Here is a 19,764-nt window from a genome sequence, read left to right as displayed (position 1 = left end):
TTAGAAGGCATGTTTGGTTAAAGGAACAGAATCTGCCTGATTATGTTAAAGCAAAAGTATTGGATGCTCCATTACAGCATGATACTTTGTTTGGTGTTAAGGCAGAAGAGGTGTTGAAGAAAATAGAGGATAAAGCGAAATCCATGCAGACAGTTAAGGATTTCTTACAGGTACAGCCACCCAGATTTAGTAGGAACTGGCCTACAAAGAATTGATCCTTTCCAGTGTCAGACAGGCCACAAAGAGGCAGATGCAGATGCCCCAGAGGCAGATCCCAGCCCCAAGGCTCATACAGGCCTAAACAATGGGGTGCTTCTACCTGCAAAAGTGGAGAAGACAAATCACAACCATACAGGAAACAGTCCCAACAACTTTCCTCTGCCAGAACCAAGCACTTAGCTTTTGGCAGCCTCCTTAGGGAGAAAAATAGCACTTTTTTCACCAAATTGGCACATGATTACCCAGGACAAATGGGTCTTGAACATAGTGTCTCAGGGCTACAGGTTCCACTTTCATACCCTGCCAAGGGCAAAAGGTATGCCAGACCTGCCACACAGTCAATGGGCAGAGGCACAAAAGCAAGTTTCATCCCTCATGGACATGAGGGCTCTTCAGCAAGTAACACAACAAGAGCAGGGACAAGGATTTTACTCGAGACTTTTCTTGGTGCCCAGAAAGGACAAAGCCTGGAGACCAATACTGGACCTGTCTATTCTACACGCATTTCTGGACGTTCCAAAATTCAAAATGTTGGCTCTGCAGCAGCTACTGCCCATGCTGGGCAAGAAGGCTTGGCTTGTAACTTTGGACCTAAAAGAGGCATACCTGCATGTCCCAATCAGACAGTCTTGCAGAATATACCTCAGATTCATAGCTGTCTCAATGCACTACCAATTCTCTGCACTGGCCTTTGGCTTGTCTACTGTGACCAGGGTCTTCACAAAATGCCTGGCACCAGTAATTGCATTTTGCAGACAGAGGAATTCAAATATATCCTTACTTGGATGACTGCCTTATTCAAGCAGAGAACAGAGACATTCTACTAAAGAATCTGGTGTTTGTAAAAAGATTACTAATTTGCCTAGGGTACACAGTAAACAAAAAGAAATCAAAACTAGTACCTTCTCAAGAGATAATATTCCTGGGTGCAAGCTTAAATACAACTGCCCAGATGGCTTATCTCACTCCAGACAAACAAGGGCAACTGACTTCTTACTTCAAAATGTTGGCAACAAAGACCCAGTTATCTGCAAGAAAAATTCTGCAGGCTTTGGGCTTAATGGCATCCTGCATTCTGCTAATTCCATATGCCAGACTGCATATGAGGAAACTACAATGGTATCTAAAATGTGTTTGGACTCAACTTTGCCACAGCCTGGAAACATTAATTACCCTCATTCCCTGCCTGCAACAGGAGTTTCGATGGCCACAGGCCTGTCACCACAACAAGGGACAGCCATTCACTTTACCCACAACCAGGCAGACACTAACAACGGATGCATCAGATTATGCCTGGGGGGCCCACATGACAGGAAAATGTATTCAGGGCACATGGCCCACAAGCCAGAAGCATCGTCATATCAATCAAAAAGAGATGCTAGCTGTTCAGAATGCCCTGACAGCTTTCAAGGATCTACTTCATCTAGGACAACTACTGATAAAGACGGACAATACTACAGTCATGTGGTACATAAACAAGCAGGGAGGCACACATTCCTGCCCCCTCTGCAGACAAGCCATGACTTTGTGGGACACAGCATTGACTTATCAGGTTCACTTGCAAGCACAATTCCTGCCAGGAAAAATAAATACTCTGGCAGATGAACTAAGCAAAAACCTCATGGATCCCCACGAGTGGAAACTGGATCCACAAGTCTTCAGCATGATAACAAGGGATGCCCAGACATAGATCTATTTGCCTCCCCTCACAACTGCCAACTACAGAGATTCTGCACAAGGATTTATCACAAGCAAGCATGGAAAGTGGATGCCCTATCCTTCAGCTGGAAAAACCTAACAGTATATGCCTTTCCTCCACTGCCTCTCCTCCCCAAAGTACTCCTAAAGGTCAGACAAGAGAAGCCAAAAATTATACTGATTGCCCCAGACTGGCCACGCCAGCACTGGTACCCAATCCTAAAGAACTTGTCTCAAGGTCTAGCCTGGACATTGCCTCAAACTTCTCACTTACTGACCCAACAAAGCAATCAGATCCTGCACAGCCAACTCGGGACCTTAAATCTGGCAGATTGGCGGATAATGCAGCCATTCAGAACACACCTCTTTCCAAAGCTGTAAAGGATGTTATCTTGGAGGCCAGGAGGCCCAGTACCAGAAAATCTTATGCAGAAATGGAAGAGATTCTGTGCTTGGAACCAGGAACAAGGAATTGACACGTTTATACCAAATATTCCTCAGATTTTACAATAATTAAATGAGATGCTGGACAAAGGCCTATCCTATCCTCTGCCATTTCAACCCATTACAATACGGAACCAGCTATCTTTTCACATCCTTTAATAAGGCAGTACCTCAGAGGGGCCAAAAACATAAGACCTCCAAGGAGAGCAGCAATACCTGCATGGGACCTAAATTATTTTCTTGGAAAAACTCACACTGCCTCCTTTTGAGCCAGCCTTAACATCTGATATAAAATTCTTATCCTGGAAAACAGCTCTGCTCCTAGCAATAACCTCTGCAAGACGAGTCTCGGAGTTACAGGCACTCATGGCTGTGGAACCTTTTATCATTTTCCATCCAGACAGAGTATCTCTGAGGACGAACCCTACATTTATGCCTAAGGTGGTGTCCAGTGTGGCCTTTAACCAAACCATTCACTTGCCTACCTTTTGTCCAAACCCACAGAACAAGGGTGAGACTTCTGCATTCTTTGGACATACACAGACAGCTACGCTTCTACTTGGACAGAACTAAAGCTTTCAGAAAGACTGAGCAACTTTTAGTGGCATATGCTGCAGGAGCACAAGGAAAGGCTATCTCAAAACAGACTATTTCAAAATGGATAGGCCATTGCATTCGTTTCTGCTACTCACAGCATGGCAATCAGTGCCTAAGGGCATTAGGCCACATTCTACCAGAGCAGCATCCTTCCTCAGAGGAGTACCAACCAAAGACATCTTAGAGGCTGCAACTTGGAGTTCAGTGCACACTTGTACAAAGCACTACCACTTATCTCTCTACTCTAAATCCAGAGCAGGCTTTGCTACTGCAGTTCTGCAGGACCTCATAGCCTCTCCTAATCCTATTTAGCCCAGCCACCCATCCTCAGCTTTGGGATTCAACCCAAGAGTAATGACTGCAACAGTGAAACACGATGAACATAGTACAGTTGTGCACCTACCATAACTGTTAGATGTTCGAGTGTATTCACTGTTGCAGTCCAGGTTACCCTCCCACCATCCCCCTTTCATTTGCTGGGTCTTATCTGTACTTCACTGTTCTATACAACCTATGTGGTGTATTTGCTTGTAGATGAAGGAAATGTTTACTTTAGTGCATGCATGTTTTTTGGCATAATCTATTTAGCCTATCCTTTTGGGGGCACCTGACATCTGGGGCAAGAAAAACTGAAGAAAATGGTGTCGGCTGCATCTTTTCTATCTTGTATGTATCTTTTTTTTTTATATCTATTGTTGTATCTTTATGAAGTGAAAGTCAGACTTGTAGCTTAGAAATTTGTGTGTCCTAGGTTTCTACCCCATTCATTACTCAGCACCCATCTTCTTCATTCTCCTGTTGTTTCACTTATGTTTTTTTTCTTATTTCTTGGTGGAAATTTTTTTGGCTTGGATGTGACGAGACTCCTTCAGCAATGACTGACTTTTCCACTTCCTAGTGTTGTCAGTACATACATGCAGTGATGCTGAGGAGTGGGGGGGGGGGTCGAGTGTATGTGCTGTGTACCCTCCAGAGTATCTTTCAGTATGGGCAGCGAGTAAAGAGCCTACTGGTGTCACCCACTCCCAGCTGTTACAAGCAACAACATTGTAGTGTCTGGTCCCACATTTCCCTACTAAGTTATGAAAGATGCAGCTGTTGGCAGCTCCCTCTTTTTCAGAGCCTATTTTGTACTGCCCCAACATTTATCAAACTCAGACATATTGCCTTTGCCAGTTTATCCAGCATATGAACCTTGGACTTCAATAGTGCAGTCTCCAAACTGCAGCAGTGAGCACGTGCGACCTGTAGCTCATTTCAAAAAGTCTTTAAGTGTCTAGATTGTTATAAGGAAGCAGTTCATATGGTACAAACTAAGGGCAAGAGATTATATTTGTAAGTAGAATGGAGTGAAGATTATGGTAGGATGGAACAGTATAGTAGATGTCTGGGACCTAAGAAACGGAAAGCACAGTCTGTGAAGGGAGAAGGTAGAAAGAAGCAGTCTTTTAAAGAAGAAATAACCGAGAAAAATGTGAGTTTGAAGACCAGACTTTTTTTTTTTGGGGGGGGGGGGGCATACTTCTTAACTACTGCCATGTGAAATTCAAGATACTGGCAAACTAGAGAAAATCTTGAGTACATTCTGAGAGGCAGGGTGGTAGGATATACTGCACTTTGCTAATGATTGAGGATACTTTCATTGTCTTAAACTTCTTCACAGTAATTTCTTTGATGCAACAATAGAATTTTACATATTTTGTTTGATTTTTAGAGGAGCTCCCAAAGAAGGTGGACAGCATAACACCATTCACCATGGCACTAATAGCAAAGTACATTGCCAGACACCGCTTGCGAGAAACCAAACTACTTGATGCCATCGCAGAGTTTCTCGTAAAGAAAGGAGAGTACCTTGACAGCAAGGTATGTCAGCTGCTGCATTAATAAGAGTACGCATACCATGATGTAGAAGTCTGTTACAGTTCAAGTGATTTGTGAGGGAGAACTTGTAAAGAATACTTGGATTTTGATATATTTTATATATATATATATATATATATATATATATATATATATATATATATTTGTATATATAAATATTTTGCTGTTTTTACCCCCTGTTTATCATCAGCCCCCTCCAGATCAAATGACCCATTTGTTTCCCTTCAATGGGGTGACAGTTGGTCAGAAGAGGCCATCATTCAGACAACCATCAGGGTGCTTTTTTTTTCTAGCCATAATCCTAGTCCCTACTTGGCTAAATGCCTACTCTTGGGGTTGTGCAATGAGCTGACTATGGAGTGCTTGCTCTGACTTCCTCAAGGGCATTCCATCCAAGCAGTGTCCAAATGCTATAACTTACAGTAATGATTTAATGAATTAGTATGTGGTACATCAAAACTGCAAAGTTTAACCCATTTTATTTTTGAGTGAGATGAGCACTGCCCACCCCCCCCAAAAAAAAAAATCCAGGCAGTTGTAATCTAAGTGTGTAAGTAGTAAAGAAACTCTGCCAAGCGCCTATACTACTAATGTAGTTAACTTTGTATGTCATAAAAGGAGACTTTTTCACCTAGAATTTGGGTGAAAACTTAGACAACCAACAAACGAAAAACATCCACTGTTTCTACAAAGCCTGTAGAAGTAGAGGATCGAGTAATTACTTGATGTTCTTCATGTTTCACTGTTGCAGTCATCACCTGTGGGTTATCCCTGCTGTGGTAGCCCTTGGCCGGCCCGAATACCAGAGTCAATGTTTTTGTGCGCCAGTTGCCATCGCCTGTAGTCCTGACGTCAGGTCGTCAGTGCTATAAAGCAAGGCAGCCGACATCATTACATCAGTCTTTCTTGCCATGGAGCCCGTAGCAGAAGCAGTTCGCACGAGTGCCAGTCGGACACTACCAGAAGTTAAATTTCAGCAGAAAATGTCTAAAGCAAAGTTCCCCTTTGGGGACCTTTTTTTCTTGCTGTAACCAATGTCCGAAAAAATTAGCAATTGTCTCGCCTGGGGAAAGCAGATCCCACACCGAGACTTTCATTCTTACTGCATCACTTGTTTAGGCCCAGACCACGATGTCCCTCAGTTCTGTGTCCTCTTTAATGTGGGAACCATTTGCCTTAGAGCTCTTTTTGTAGACACTTATTTTTGTGTTCTGTCTTTGAATTCTGATATGGTGTCAGTCAGCCAAAAATCTGTCGACATTCCGAAAAAACGTAGAGATAAAGATAGAGACAGGCCACACAGCCTATCGACTATGCTACTGCTAAGCAAGTCGTCAGTTTTCCAGAATTCAGTGAGACGCTTTCGCAGCCCCTGATGCCCAACTCGCTTTCTATGCAGGCCTCTGCTGAGACCCTTCGGAGTCTTGTATGCCGCAGAAATCCACTTTGTCTTCCGAGCCGTTGGCTGTCTCTGCCTCGGTTGGGTCCGGATCCGCAGCACAAGCACCAGCTTCCAAGGAGGGCTTTCACACTACCGATTCTAGACAAAAAAAACGACGTCTTCGCATCCGACTACCGCTTTTCAGAGACCGATGGATTCTCTCAGGCCTAGAAGCGAGGCCACTCCTAGGAAATCTGCTTCTAGCCACCATCTTGCTACTGCTCCCCCACCCCCAAGCTCAAATGCTTAAAGTGGCAGAGGCTGTCATCTCCCTTATCCGAGGTACTCAGGCCCCCACTCAAAAAAGAAAAAGGCATCCTTATCCAGAAATTATGACAGACCAAGAGTCTGAAGAATCTGTTTATTCTGCTTTTGAAGAGGAAAAATATCCCTTAACTGTTTGAGGATTCAGATGCAGAGAAATCAATCCCTTCTGCCTCCCCTCCAGAGGGGCATCTCCTTTGGGGAAACCCTTCACTCCCTCAGGGAACATTTTCAGTGGGAATCTCAATGCTTCCCACAGTCAAAGAAGCGACTTAGAGAGTTTCTGGACCTGCCCCAGCACAGAGCCCTGGCCATCTCACCTGTTTTGAAAGTGGAGGAGGATGTTTTCCATGAATCCAGCTTAGCCCCTGATGCCCTGCCTCCTGCTCCAACTAAACCTGACAGGTACTACAGAGTACCGGATTCTCACAAATACCTGTACAGGAATTCTGCTGTAGACCCTGAGGTCATTAAACTGGGACCCAAAGGAGCTAAGACTAGTTCTGCCAAGAATCCTCTGCCTTCTGACAAAGACTCCAGAGCTCTGGACAGATGGGGTAAGAAAGTATACTCCTCTGCAACCTTGGCTATCAGAGCACTTAATTGTCAGTTCCATATGTTAAAATATCAACAACACACTTTGGAACAATTAAAACAGATGATTGTTGCCTCTCCTGACAGTGCCAACTCAAGAGAGCTGGCAGAATTGCTACACTCTGCTTGTCAAGTGGCCAAGCACTCATTACAATGTGGATATGACGCCCTGGAAGCCTCTAGCAGGGCAGCAGTGACAGGATCTTTTATTAGAAGACATGCATGGCTGAAGGAACAACTTCTCCCTGATCATGTCAAGTCTAAACTTATTGATCCACCCCTAGATAAGGAACGCCTGTTTGGGGAAAAAGCAGAAGAGGTGCTTAAGAAGATTGAAGACAAAGCAAAATCTATGCAAACAGTAAAATATTTCTTTCAAGTTCAACCTCCCAGATTCAGCAGGAACTTTCCCCTCTAAGCACTGAGCCTTCCCTGCACCTAGCAGACAGGGCCAAGGTAAGGCCCACAGAGACAGGCCATCCAGTACCCTATCCCTGGACCAGCAAAGAAGCAAACGGTGGACCACTTCCATCTCTGAGGCAGGGAGTTCTAAGCCAAGCGTCTGTGGCAAGCACTCACAATGACTCTCCGTCCCTCCTCTGCTCTCCTTTCACTCATCAAAAACTAGAAGGAAGGTTGCTTGGCCCCGGCTATAGCTTTTTGCAGACAGAGAAATATACAGATTTACCCTTACCTGGATTATTGCCTCATTCAGACAGACTGCAAAGAAAAGTTGCTCCAGGACCTTCTCTTTGTCAAATCACTCCCAACTTTCCTAGGGTTCACCATCAACGAGGAAAAAATCAAAGCAAAACCCAACCAGAAAAATTGTTTTCCTGGGAGCTGTGATAGACACAGCAACCCAAATGGCCTTCCTATCCCCAGAAAAGCAAAGCTTCCTGCCTCTCTACTTCAACCAGTTGGCTTCCAGAAGTCAGCTCACTGCGAGGAAGTTCCTGCAAGCCCTGGGATATATGGCATCTTGCATCCTTCTCATCCCTCTCGCCAGGCTTCACATGAGAAAACTTTAATGGTACTTGAAGAACCGTTGGTGTCAGCACTCTGTCCCTAAAGACCAGTTTCCCTCTGATCCCTTGTATATGGGCCAAATTTCTCTGGGGGGCAGAGGTCTGTGCCATGAACAAGGGTCTTCCCTTCACCCTCCTCCAGTTCCGACCAGACCATCATCACCGACACCTCAGACATTACTTGGGGGGAGCTCACCTAGGAGGCAGGTGCACCCAAGGCCTTTGGAATGCCCAGCAACATCACTTGCACATCAACCAGAAAGAAATGATGGCAGTGCATACGGCTTTGACTTCCTTCCAACCCCATCTCAGGCCAGGGGTCCTCCTCATAAAAACAGACAACACCACAGTAATGTGGTAGATCAACAAGCAGGGGAGCACCCAATCTTACCTCCTGTGCAGGTTAGCCATGGATCTCTGACTTACAGCCACCTCCATGGGGCTATACCTAATTGCCCAATACTTACCAGGGATCAACAACACACTGACGGACCACCTAAGCAGAAACTTACTGGACCCCCACGAATGGCAGCTCCACAGAGAAATCTTTCTGCAAATCACCCAGGAGTGGGGGACCCCAGAAGTGGACCTCTGCCTCCCACCACAATCACCAGCTGCACAAGTTCTGTACCAAGGAGTATCACCTCCTAGCATGGAAGGTGGATGCCTTGACCTTCCCCTGGAGCTCCCTCTTTGTGTACACTTACCCTCCTCTGCCCCTTATTCCCAAGGTTTTGATCAAAATAAGAGAGGAGAGAACAAAGGCCATCCTCATTGCTCCAGATTGGCTCAGACAGCATTGGTACCCCGTATTACGCATTCTGATCTTACAGCCCCCAAAGCTGCTTCCCCTGATGTCAGATCTCTTGACCCAACAGAGGGGGAAGGTACTGCACCCAGACTTACAGACTCTCAAACTTTCAGCATGGCTTATACACTAAAAACTAACAAGGAGTCCCTGTTAAACAAACAGGTCCTGGATATCATCAGAGGCCAGAAGGCCCAGCACAAGAAAATCATATGCAGGAAAATGGAAAAGTTTCTGCTCCTGGAAACTGTCAAAAGGGGGCAGTACCTCCCAACCCTCCATCCCTCTCATCCTGGATTACCTAGCAGAGTTGCTCAATAGTGGCCTCTCTTTCTCCTCTATTAAAATCCATGCCTCGGCCATCTCTGCCCATTATGATTCTGACCCACCTCTCTTCTCTCATCCTTTGATTAAGCAATTCCTCAGAGGGACTTCTAATATCAAGCCTCCCAGAAGACCTCCGACGCCACTCTGGGACCTGAATTATGTGTTAGGGAAACTAACCTTACCTTATTTCAAACCTGCCACTTCAACAAAATTGGAATACCTCTCTTGGAAGACTGCCTTCCTACTAGCTATCACATCAGCCAAAAGGGTCTCGGAACTTCAAGCTCTCATGGCTGTCGAGCCCTTCATAATTTTCCATGCAGACAGAGTTTCCCAGAGGATTGACCCTTTCTCTATGCCCAAGGTGGTATCTGATGTGACCCTTAACCAGGCCATACATCTTCCCACCTTCTTTCCCAACCCTCAAAACAAGGGGGATAGAATTATACATTCACTAGACGTGCACAGACAACTCAGATACTTTCCGGACCATACTAAGCCACTCAGAAAAACAGACCAGCTTCTTGTAAGCTTTGCCCCAGGGCCAGAGAAGCCCATCTCCAAACAAACTACATGGGAAACCCATCCCTAAGTCTATCCATACCCACTCCACTAGGGCAACCTCCACTTCCACTCCCTTCCTCAGAGGAGTACCTACCCACGTACATCTTGGAAGCAGCCACCTGGACCTCTGTCCATACCTTTGCAAAGCATTGCCACCTAACTCTCCTTTCCAAGTCTAGGGCAGGGTTTGCCTCTGCAATTCTGCAGGGCCTCCTGACCCATACCTAGGACTCAACCTATTCTTCCACCCTTTTCCTCAGCTTTGGGAATCCTCCCACAGGTAATGACTGCAACAGTGAAACATGAAGAACATAGTACAGTTGTGTACACTTACCATAAATGTAAATGTTCAAGTGTATTTACTGTTACAGTCTTGGTTTCCCTCCTTCCATCCCCCATTTAATATCTTCCCCTGGGGAACACAAGCTTCCCAAGGTGGCTTTTAGCCAATAGGAGCACTTCTCTTTTTCCCTTGTGCTTCTGACAGGTTAGGGGAAGAAAAACTGATGTAATGACGTCGGCTGCCTTGCTTTATAGTACTGATGACCTGACGTCAGACTACAGGCGATGGCAGCGAACGCACAAAAACATTGACTCTGGTATTCTGGCTGACCGAGGGCTGTCACAGCAGGGATGACCGACAGGTGATGACTGCAACAGTGAATACACTCGAACATCTACATTTATGGTAAGTGTACACAACTGTACTTTGTATTTTGTGCATTGTACTTGGAGCTACATGCTTTCACATAAATACCAACTAATGTGGCTCATCCGGGTTGTTTTCCTTGTCTTCTAACATTGTTAATACAAGAACATCAGTTTGTGCATGTAAGCTAAAAGTTGGAAATAACACATTCAGAAGAATTGTCTTGTGTAACAGGTGGGAGTAATAGCTTTCTGTGATAATGGCTTCTGTGTCCATGTTGTCATGGAATGTAAATGATATTGCAGATATAGACAAAAACATAGAATATGGAATTATATTAAGGAGTGTTTTATACAAATAGCAATGTTGCAGGAGATACATTTGGAAATAAATGAGCATGTGATGCTGACAAAGAAAGGATCTCTGGCTACAGATTCAGCATAATATCAAGGTCAAATAATACTGATTGCGGGAGGGTCTCCTATAGGAGGAGTGTGTTGGCATGTATTTATATTCCATTGAAAATTGCTGTTAAGGAGCTTAAGAGAATTTTGGGGGAAGTAATCTGCTTTCATCAGGGAATATTATTTATGGATGGTGACTGGAACTTAATTTCCAATAGTGAGGATATATTAGGGGACCTAGAAGAGAAAATGTAACAAAAATGGGTATATTTTAGAAGAAATGCATGTGAATATTAAATGCGGAAGGTCTGAATTCAGTAGTAGGAACTCAAACATAACTAATATGTTATTCCCTGAGGTATAATAATTGGGCTAGACTTGACAGAAGTTATTTCTTATGGGAGCGTGTGTATTTATTTGAAAGCTGTGACTTGCAGCCATTAACTATTTCATATCATGCACTAAGGTAAAGATGCAGGCTAGTGACGTAAAAATGAAACATTGGCAGTATCCTACGTACCTGTTAAAAAGATGAATTTAAGGAATAGGTAGTTTTAATGATTACAAAATTATTAGGGAAGACTGAAAATTCTTCAGAAGTGACATCTAGTTAGTGGGATAAGATGAAAATTTAGTTTAAAAACAGGCTAGAAAGAAGAGAGAGATGTTCAAAATAAGTAGTAGGAATTATTCAAAGGGATTGACAAAGGTTAAAGTATATCATAATAAGGGAAATGTCAGAAAATGAAAAGAGCAACTTCAAAGTGCTAAAGAGAAAATAAGAGAGCATTTGAAAATATCCACATGTTCAGAAAGGTTGCTGTTAAGCAACTGTTTTTGAAAACATCAGACCACAAAAACTCTTAGCACAGCAATTTTGGCAACAGAAAGTAGAAAGGCTTAACTACCTATATCTTAACCTCCTACGAACAACCCATACACTCTACCTCTACATTCCCCTCCTCTCAAACCTCTTCATCGACAACATCATTTGCTGTGACCTTCCAAAATCCCACTTATAAATATAACTACTTTCTTGCTAAATTTCACAGACTAGCTCATATTAAATTCTATAACCAGAAAACTAGAAAATTCACCAACTACTTTTGTACAAATCGTCAACCCAAACAACATCCACTCCCACACTCACTTTTAGACGGAGACATTCATCCTAACCCTGGCCCTCGGCACACCCAGACCATAGAAACCAACATCAGTAACAAAACTAGGCCTATATCTCCAACAAAATGTACCAACTCACTCACCTTAGCTCATCTGAATATACGTAGTATTTGTAACAAAATTGCTCAACTCCATGCTCTCCTTGATGTCAACCAATTCGATATCCTTTGCCTATCAGAAACATGGCTAAAACCTTCTATTAAAGACAATGAAATCACCCCACCAGGATATAAAATCATAAGACTTGACCGCCCAAAAAAAAAGGGAGGAGGTGTTGCAATTCTTTATAAATCACAGCTACAAATCACCACTACAAACCTGAACCTCCCCTTAGTCAATAATGCCAAACTAATATGTTCTAAACTCCAACTAAACAACAGCAAAGCTATTTATATAATTTGTATACATCTCCCCCCAGGAAATAACATTAACGCTCTTGAGTCCATCCTTAGTTGGCTCTCTTCTAATGTTCCACAAGAAACATTAATCCTAGGTGACCTAAACATTGATTGGAATTCTTGCAACAACTCAAACCCTTCCTTCCACATTAACCTACATGGCTTCTCTCAACTTATATCAGACCCTACCAGAACTAATAAAATCAATAATAATGAAACCACATTAGACTGGATACTTACAAACACTCCCCAACAAACCTATAACATTAGACTGGATACTTACAAACACTCCCCAACAAACCTAGAACTCTGGCACCCTACCAGGTGACCTAAGTGATCACTCATTAACTTATATTATTAGAAAAAAAAGCGACATAACTTTTACAACCACTTTCCGAACACTATGTTCAAAAAAGCTATTTAACTCAGAACTTTTTCTAACAGAACTAAAGCTATGTAACTGGACCCCTCTAAAGATACTCCCTCTTAATGATGCAGTACAATACTTCAACGTTCTTATCTATTCTAGATCAGCATGCACCAACTCACACTATTAGAACCAAAACCAAACCAGCCCCCTGGCTTAGCAACGATACTAGACAAAAAATCATTACCAGAAACAAAGCCTGGACTAAATGGCGTACTACCAAGTTCCAAGCTGACCATCAAACCTTCAGAGAATGTAGAAACAACACAAAAAAAGCCATACTGTTAGACAAAAAGAACTACTACCTTCATTTACAACAAACCTTCAATAAGGAGCCAAAAAGATTCTGGTCCACCATCTATAATCTTCTATCCCCAGGCCAATCTGTTGCACCCAACCCACAACACTCTAACCCTGACAACCCTATACAAACAGCAAATGCCTTTAACTCCTTCTTCACTAATACTATACAAAATCTTGCAAATCACCTATCTCCCGATACCTCAAAGATACTTCCTTCTGTAAATATACCCTGCTCATTTCACTTTCTTTCTATTTCTACATCATATATCTCTTCCTTGCTACAAAAACTTAAACCTACCACCCCCTCCGCAGACAAACTCCCTGCCGAGTTCCTGCAAATAGGAGCTAAAGCCATTGCGTATCCATTTCTATATTAATAAACAGATCCATCAATGAAAAAACTGTTTCTGAAATCTGAAAAATATCTCATATTATCCCACTACATAAAGGAGGAAACTCTAATGATTTCTCTATCGTCCCATAGCTTTGCTATCCCCTATTGCCAAAATCATGGAAAAATTTGTCCATAAACAACTCCTTAACCGTCTTCTCCAACACAACTTACTTGCCAACTGTCAGCATGGTTTCAGACCTTCACACAGTACTACCACTACACTGCTGTCTTTCACTAATACCATCAACTCTAACCGCAAAAAAAACAGTCTCTCTTCAGCACTATTCATAGACTTATCCAAAGCTTTTGACATGGTGAAGCACCAACTACTCTTGCACATTCTCTTCTCTCTCACTTGATCCCCACAGCATAACTTGGTTTAAATCTTACCTTGAAAACCATCAGCAACCACCTTCCTATCTCTCTAGGTGTGCCACAAGGCTCCATCTTTAGCAACGACCTCCAATCAGCTATCCCTCATACTACCTGTATTCAGTATGCAGATGACTCCACTATAATCTGCACAGCTACCTCTCAAACTGAACTTCAGACTCTTACCCAAAAAGCCTTTAACACAGTAGAACAATGGTTCTCACAAGGCTGCCTTCTACTCAACCCCAAGAAAACTAAGCTACTACTCTTTTCACCAACACAAAATCACATCCCCCTAAATTTCACTATTACTTCCAATAACAGTACTAGTATTTCTCCAGACACCACCACAATAGGAATTACTATAGACAATAATCTTAATTTTGAAAATCACATTAACTCTACTGTAAAATCTATGAACAAAAAAATAGGTAGCTTATACAGAATCAAACCCTTTCTTACTCCAGCCACTAGAATTACCCTAGCCAGAACTCATCTGATCTCTACTTTACTTTATGCATGCCCTATTTATACCAATCTCTCAAAAAAAAAAAATCTCAAACTAGTTATATGCTACAATAACATTGCTAGATTTGCTTCCGGATCCCCATTCAGGACACATCATTGCCTTAATCTAAGACAACTAGGTTGGCTTGAACTTCCCAATCAGATTCAGCTACAACAACTTATAATAGCTCACAAAACCCTGTACCAACCCACAAAAACCCCAATACTCAATAGTCAGATACCCTTATTATAACCTTAAACATCTACGGTCTTCTAAAAAACTTTTGATCAACACCACTAGACCCAATAACTCTGCAGGAGACTGCTTGTTCTCCAACTCGGTAGGAAAAGTATGGAATAAATTACCCTCAGACATCTCATCTCTGTATTCTCTCCCTCTATTCAAAAAAATCTCAAAAAGTATCTCAGTAAAAACTGGCTATGCCCCTGCACTAACCCAGACTAACCCTGTTTTTCTTTCCGTCATCCTTCCTTCCCCCTGAACCCAATTACATCCAATAACTCAGTAGGGGACTCTCAGCTGCTCAACTTTGCACTATGATTTGGAATAAAAGACCCACTGCCTACTTACCCTAATGTCTCTCCCTTTCCTTCATAAGAGTATCCCTGCCTCTCTTTCATAACAGTAACTATTCTACTTCCTCTATGAAAATAATCTAATCCTTAAACTCAACCTATACTATCCCTGATACCTTTCCTATCTTTCCTTCATCTCCGTTAACATTTATTATCAATGTTTTTTATAAAGAGGATTGTGCTAAGCACATCACACAGTAACTGATTTTCCATATTTCACATGTGTGTAAAGAGTGCTCTGTTATGAACATCACATAGCCTGTTACTTTTACTCACTTAAAAAGTAATCTCCAAAAAAAAAAAAAATTCCTGTTTCCATTACATCTGCATTTATTTTTGTTGTTGCACTTTATTAATCGATGTACTAATAATTTGGAGCTTTTCTCCCTGGGCCTCTACTGAAAATGGACATATATCCAGCTAGACTAGCCCGGTCAACAAATGTAAAATAAAATAAATAATAAATAAATTGTCACAAAGCATAGGATGCCTATGGCAAGAAAAGTAACCAGAGATCCTGTAGAGGTATTAGAGACATTTTGGAAATGTTATGAAAATTTCTACAAAGCAGAAGAATGTAGAAACTAAAACAAGTCACAAATAGAAATATTTATAGAGTACTTAATTATGCCAAGGTTAAAGAAGGATGAGGTTCAACAATTAATAGCTAAGACAGGAAGAGATGAACTAGAAATGATGTATAGTCTGTCGGCAGAGGACTCTTCAGGGACTAATGGTATTCCTTTGGAAGTTTGGCAGTTGGTAGGAAAGCAAATGATAAAAATCTGGAAGGTTTTTTTTAAACTATTTTAAAGGAGGGATAGTGTCAGCATCTTGGAAGAAAACTGTGGTGGATGTACTACCCAAAGAGAGGGTTGAGATCCTTCAGACCCAGCTTCATATTAACCAGTTTAATTTCTTAACCAAGATTATAAAGTATTTGTCTATACTAGTTAAGAAAATTGCTAAGATGTTACCAAAACTAACAGAGATGCATCAGTGTGGATGTTCTTCTTGTTTCACTGTTGCAGTCATCACATTTGGGTTATCTGCCTGCAGGTAGCCCTCAGTCAGCCTGAATACCAGAGTTTTGGGATTTCTGCGTCGGATGCTGTCGCTTCTTCCATGACGTCAGGACATCATGGGTGTAAAACATGCAGCCGACGCCATTACATCAGCTTTTGTTGCTGTGCAGTGTCCGAAACCAAAGCAGTTTGCAAGTGCCGGTTGATCGCCTCCTGAAATTTTCGTTTTTTCAAGTTCCAGACCTAAAGTCTTGTAAAAGATAAGTACCCCATTGGGGATCCTTTTTTCTTGTTCTAACCGATGTCAGAAAAAGTTAAATGTCAAATTGTTCGATCTCGCCGTTTGTTCTTGCACACTGGTTCAGAGCCGATCCTCGGCTCTGAGTCGGCCGCATCACAAGCTCTGCATCTAAGAGAAGCTCGAGGCACAGTCCACATCCCATGATCCTCCGCTGCTATCCCTCAGATCTAGTTTGCCGCTGCAGCAGATCGCGTCAAGGAGAGCTCGGGCCAGTAAAAACTTTTGTATTTTTTCAGTATTTTGAGATTTAGAGTAGTTGTTTAAATTCATTATTCTAGTGAATAATTAATAAGTGTGTGTGTGTGTGTTTTCCTCATAGGGGTTTCCCTTATACTCATAGTTGTAGTGTTTTGGTCTTTTTGGCTTAGGCCTAGTTAGTCCTGTCAGGGCACTGACAGCAGTAATATTTACATTTATACTCTTAGTCAGAATTTTTATAACATTTACTATTTAGTCTTGTGTGCAGTGTTTATATATATATATATATATATATATATATATATCTTATATATCTATGTACTAGTCACTTATAGATAAGGTTGCTTAATATTTGACTGTTAGACTATTTACAAGTTATTAGTAAAAATTAGTTTTGGTTAGATATGGCAGAGAAAGCAAAATCAGGTTTCAAAAGATGTCAGTGTGGACAGAAAATGTCCATCACTGACAATCATGCTTCCTGCGTCTACTGTCTTGGCCCTCTCCACCTGCAGTAGGACTGTTCTATTTGTCACTCTTTCAGTGGAAGGGTCATGATGGAAAGGCGCAGAAAGTTAATCGAAAGAGGCTTGCTAAAGCCAGACTTTCAAGAAGCCTTGGAGAAGGCTGATCAGGCGTCTAAGTCTTCGAAGGGGTCGAAGACTTCTAAGGTATCTGAGCCCAGGTCATCGGCTCCGAGCACCTCTTCTAAGGTTTGGTCGCCGGCTCCATAGACCTCGGGGCCGAGCATTGAGCAATTATCTCTCATAGAGGCTCAGGTCTTGGAGCCGGTGTCGGAGGTGCCTCCATCCTCGATCCTTCGGTCGGTGGCATCTTCGGCCCCTTCGACCCGTTCTTCCAGGCCTTTATCTGATACCGACGTGGATCGAGTGGTACAGAAGCTCATGGAGAATATGGCTCTGTCCAAGCTAATTGCGGTGTTGTCCCAATTGGTATTGAAACTGGAAGCCCTCCCTGTGTCTCAGGCAGATCCTCCTTCGAGACCTATCGAGTCTTCGGAGCCGGGGGAAGACGAACCGATGATTGTTGAACCATCAGTACCGAAGCCTTCCTTAGTGCGATCGGCACCACTGACCTCGACTCCCTCAGAGCCCATCGAGGAGTCGTGGAGCCGACGGTCTCTCCTCGGTTCCGGGGCCGAGAGTCGAACCGAACATTCGGTTCCTACTCTCCCCCTCGGAGCCTCGGCACAGATTAGTTCGGCTCCATCCTCGGGGTCGGAGTCCGTGGTCCCGGTCTCGGGGAAACTACCGTGCTCTTCAGATCCGGTGGAGGCCTCGGCCCGGGGCTCCGGTGCCTTCGATGTTATGAGGAGGGTCTTGTCTGAAAAGACATTTACTTCATCGGAGTCATCTTCTCCTTCCACCAAAGGGCCGCATTCTGTTTCTGTACCCGCGATCCCTCCCAAGCATAGAGACCCAATGCCTCAGCCAACCCCAGTGGGTGTCCCCTGTTCCTCGGAAGCTTCACCAGATGCCCCCTCTGATGAAGTCCCGAGGAAGAAATTGTGCAAGAGGAGGCACATTAATTCCCCACAGGAATCATTGACATCGGACACCGATTTGGATGAGTCAGAGGGGTCCCCACGGTCCCCCTCTGAGGATGTCTCATTTGCTGATATCCTGGAGATCTTGAAACAGAGAGGTGATTGGCAGACTCTTGCCCCTACTGAGGATGAATCGGTGTTGCTGAAAGGTTTTGGGGCTCAACCTTCTACCTCCTGGGTGACCCTGCCCTTCGATGAGTTAATGGACCTAATAGCTCGAAGGGCGTGGGAGACTTCAGATACAGTGGTGCCAGTCCCTCGGAGGCCGAATAAATGTATTACTGCCCCCCAGGACAAGACTTATCTTACTAAAGGAGTCCCAGTGGATGCTATGGTGGTAGCGGCAGCCACAAAGAAGGCAATGTCCGAGGCATCTTCCTCTGTCCATCTTCCTAACAAGGATTCTAGGACTATGGACAGGTATGGGAAGCGCGTTTTCAGTTCAGCAACTTTTTCCATGCGTTCACTGAACTACCTCACGCACTTTACGCAACTTCAGAGAGATCTCATTAAGGAGCTGGGAGATACCCTCCAGGGTAACACAGATGCTGCTGTCTCCGAAAAGGTAACGGCACAGCTTAACACCCTCACTTCGATAGTAAACTCGTCCATGAGGCTCATTTCGTATGCAGCCGAGGGTTCAAGTAGGGCTGCAGCTTCAGCGATCGCTCTGCGGAGACCATCCTGGATGCATCTGTGCTCCTTTGCGGAAGCCTTCAAGTCTTCCTTTACCAATGCCCCTTTTGATGGTGCCACCCTGTTTGGACCCAAAGTAAAGGAGACTCTCACTCGGTGTGAACAAGAAGGTAAGACCCTGTCTGCTGTAGGGGTCTGTTTTTCCGCCCCGACCAGACCGTACCCCAAAGGGCAAAGAGGCGGAAAAATGTGGTTCCGAAAGACTCTGGGATCTTTCCAGTCCACACAGAGTGATGCCCTCTCCAGAGTCAGAGGAGGAGGGAGAAATGGAAGACTCCGCCCAGGCGGCAGAGGGGGTCCGCGGAACCAGGGTGACAGGGATAGCGTCCCTGGGAAGCCCTTCCAGCACACTCCTGAGGGGGAGACCCGACTGCCATGCTCTGGAGGCAGTCGGGGGTCGCTTAGCTTTATACCCAAAGGCCTGGCTAAATCTCACTTCAGATTCCTGGGTAAAAAGCGTAGTAACCAGAGGATACAACATCCCATTTATAACCATTCCCCCCGATCAAGAGAGATTTCCAGATGTTCCACCCAATCTGCGAGATCAAGCAGCCATAGAAATAAGAAAGCTGCTCAAAAAAAAGAGTCATCCAACCAGTCCCGGCGGACCAGATAGGATCCGGAACTTACTCAAGGTTCTTTTTAGTTCCAAAGAAGACAGGAGACTGGAGGCCAATATTGGACCTCAGCAAACTCAACACCTTCGTAAGGAAGGAAAAATTCCCGGATGGTCACGCTACAATCAATCCTTCCCTTCCTGCAGAAGGACGATTGGATGTGCTCTATAGATCTCAGGGACGCTTACTACCACATCAAAATGGCCAGAGCGTCCAGAGATCACCTGCGCTTCCAGCTGGGAGCCAGTCATTTCCAATTTCG

The 19,764-nt window shown here is 43.7% G+C and overlaps 1 protein-coding gene across 1 annotated transcript in view; it reads left to right on the top strand.

Moving 5' to 3' along the window:
• Window positions 1-19,764, top strand: part of FASTK (Fas activated serine/threonine kinase) — a 686,027-nt gene that overhangs the window by 302,963 nt on the left and 363,300 nt on the right. Inside the window, exon 4 of the mRNA XM_044066318.1 lies at window positions 4,673-4,821. Within this exon, the coding sequence (XP_043922253.1) occupies window positions 4,673-4,821 (149 nt within the window). The remainder of the gene's footprint in view (window positions 1-4,672; window positions 4,822-19,764) is intronic.

The sequence above is a fragment of the Protopterus annectens genome, chromosome 3.part1 (genome assembly GCF_019279795.1).
Source record: "Protopterus annectens isolate FY-2018-M chromosome 3.part1, PAN1.0, whole genome shotgun sequence".
Lineage (NCBI taxonomy): Eukaryota > Metazoa > Chordata > Ceratodontiformes > Protopteridae > Protopterus > Protopterus annectens.
This window is presented reverse-complemented; position numbering and strand designations above follow the sequence as displayed.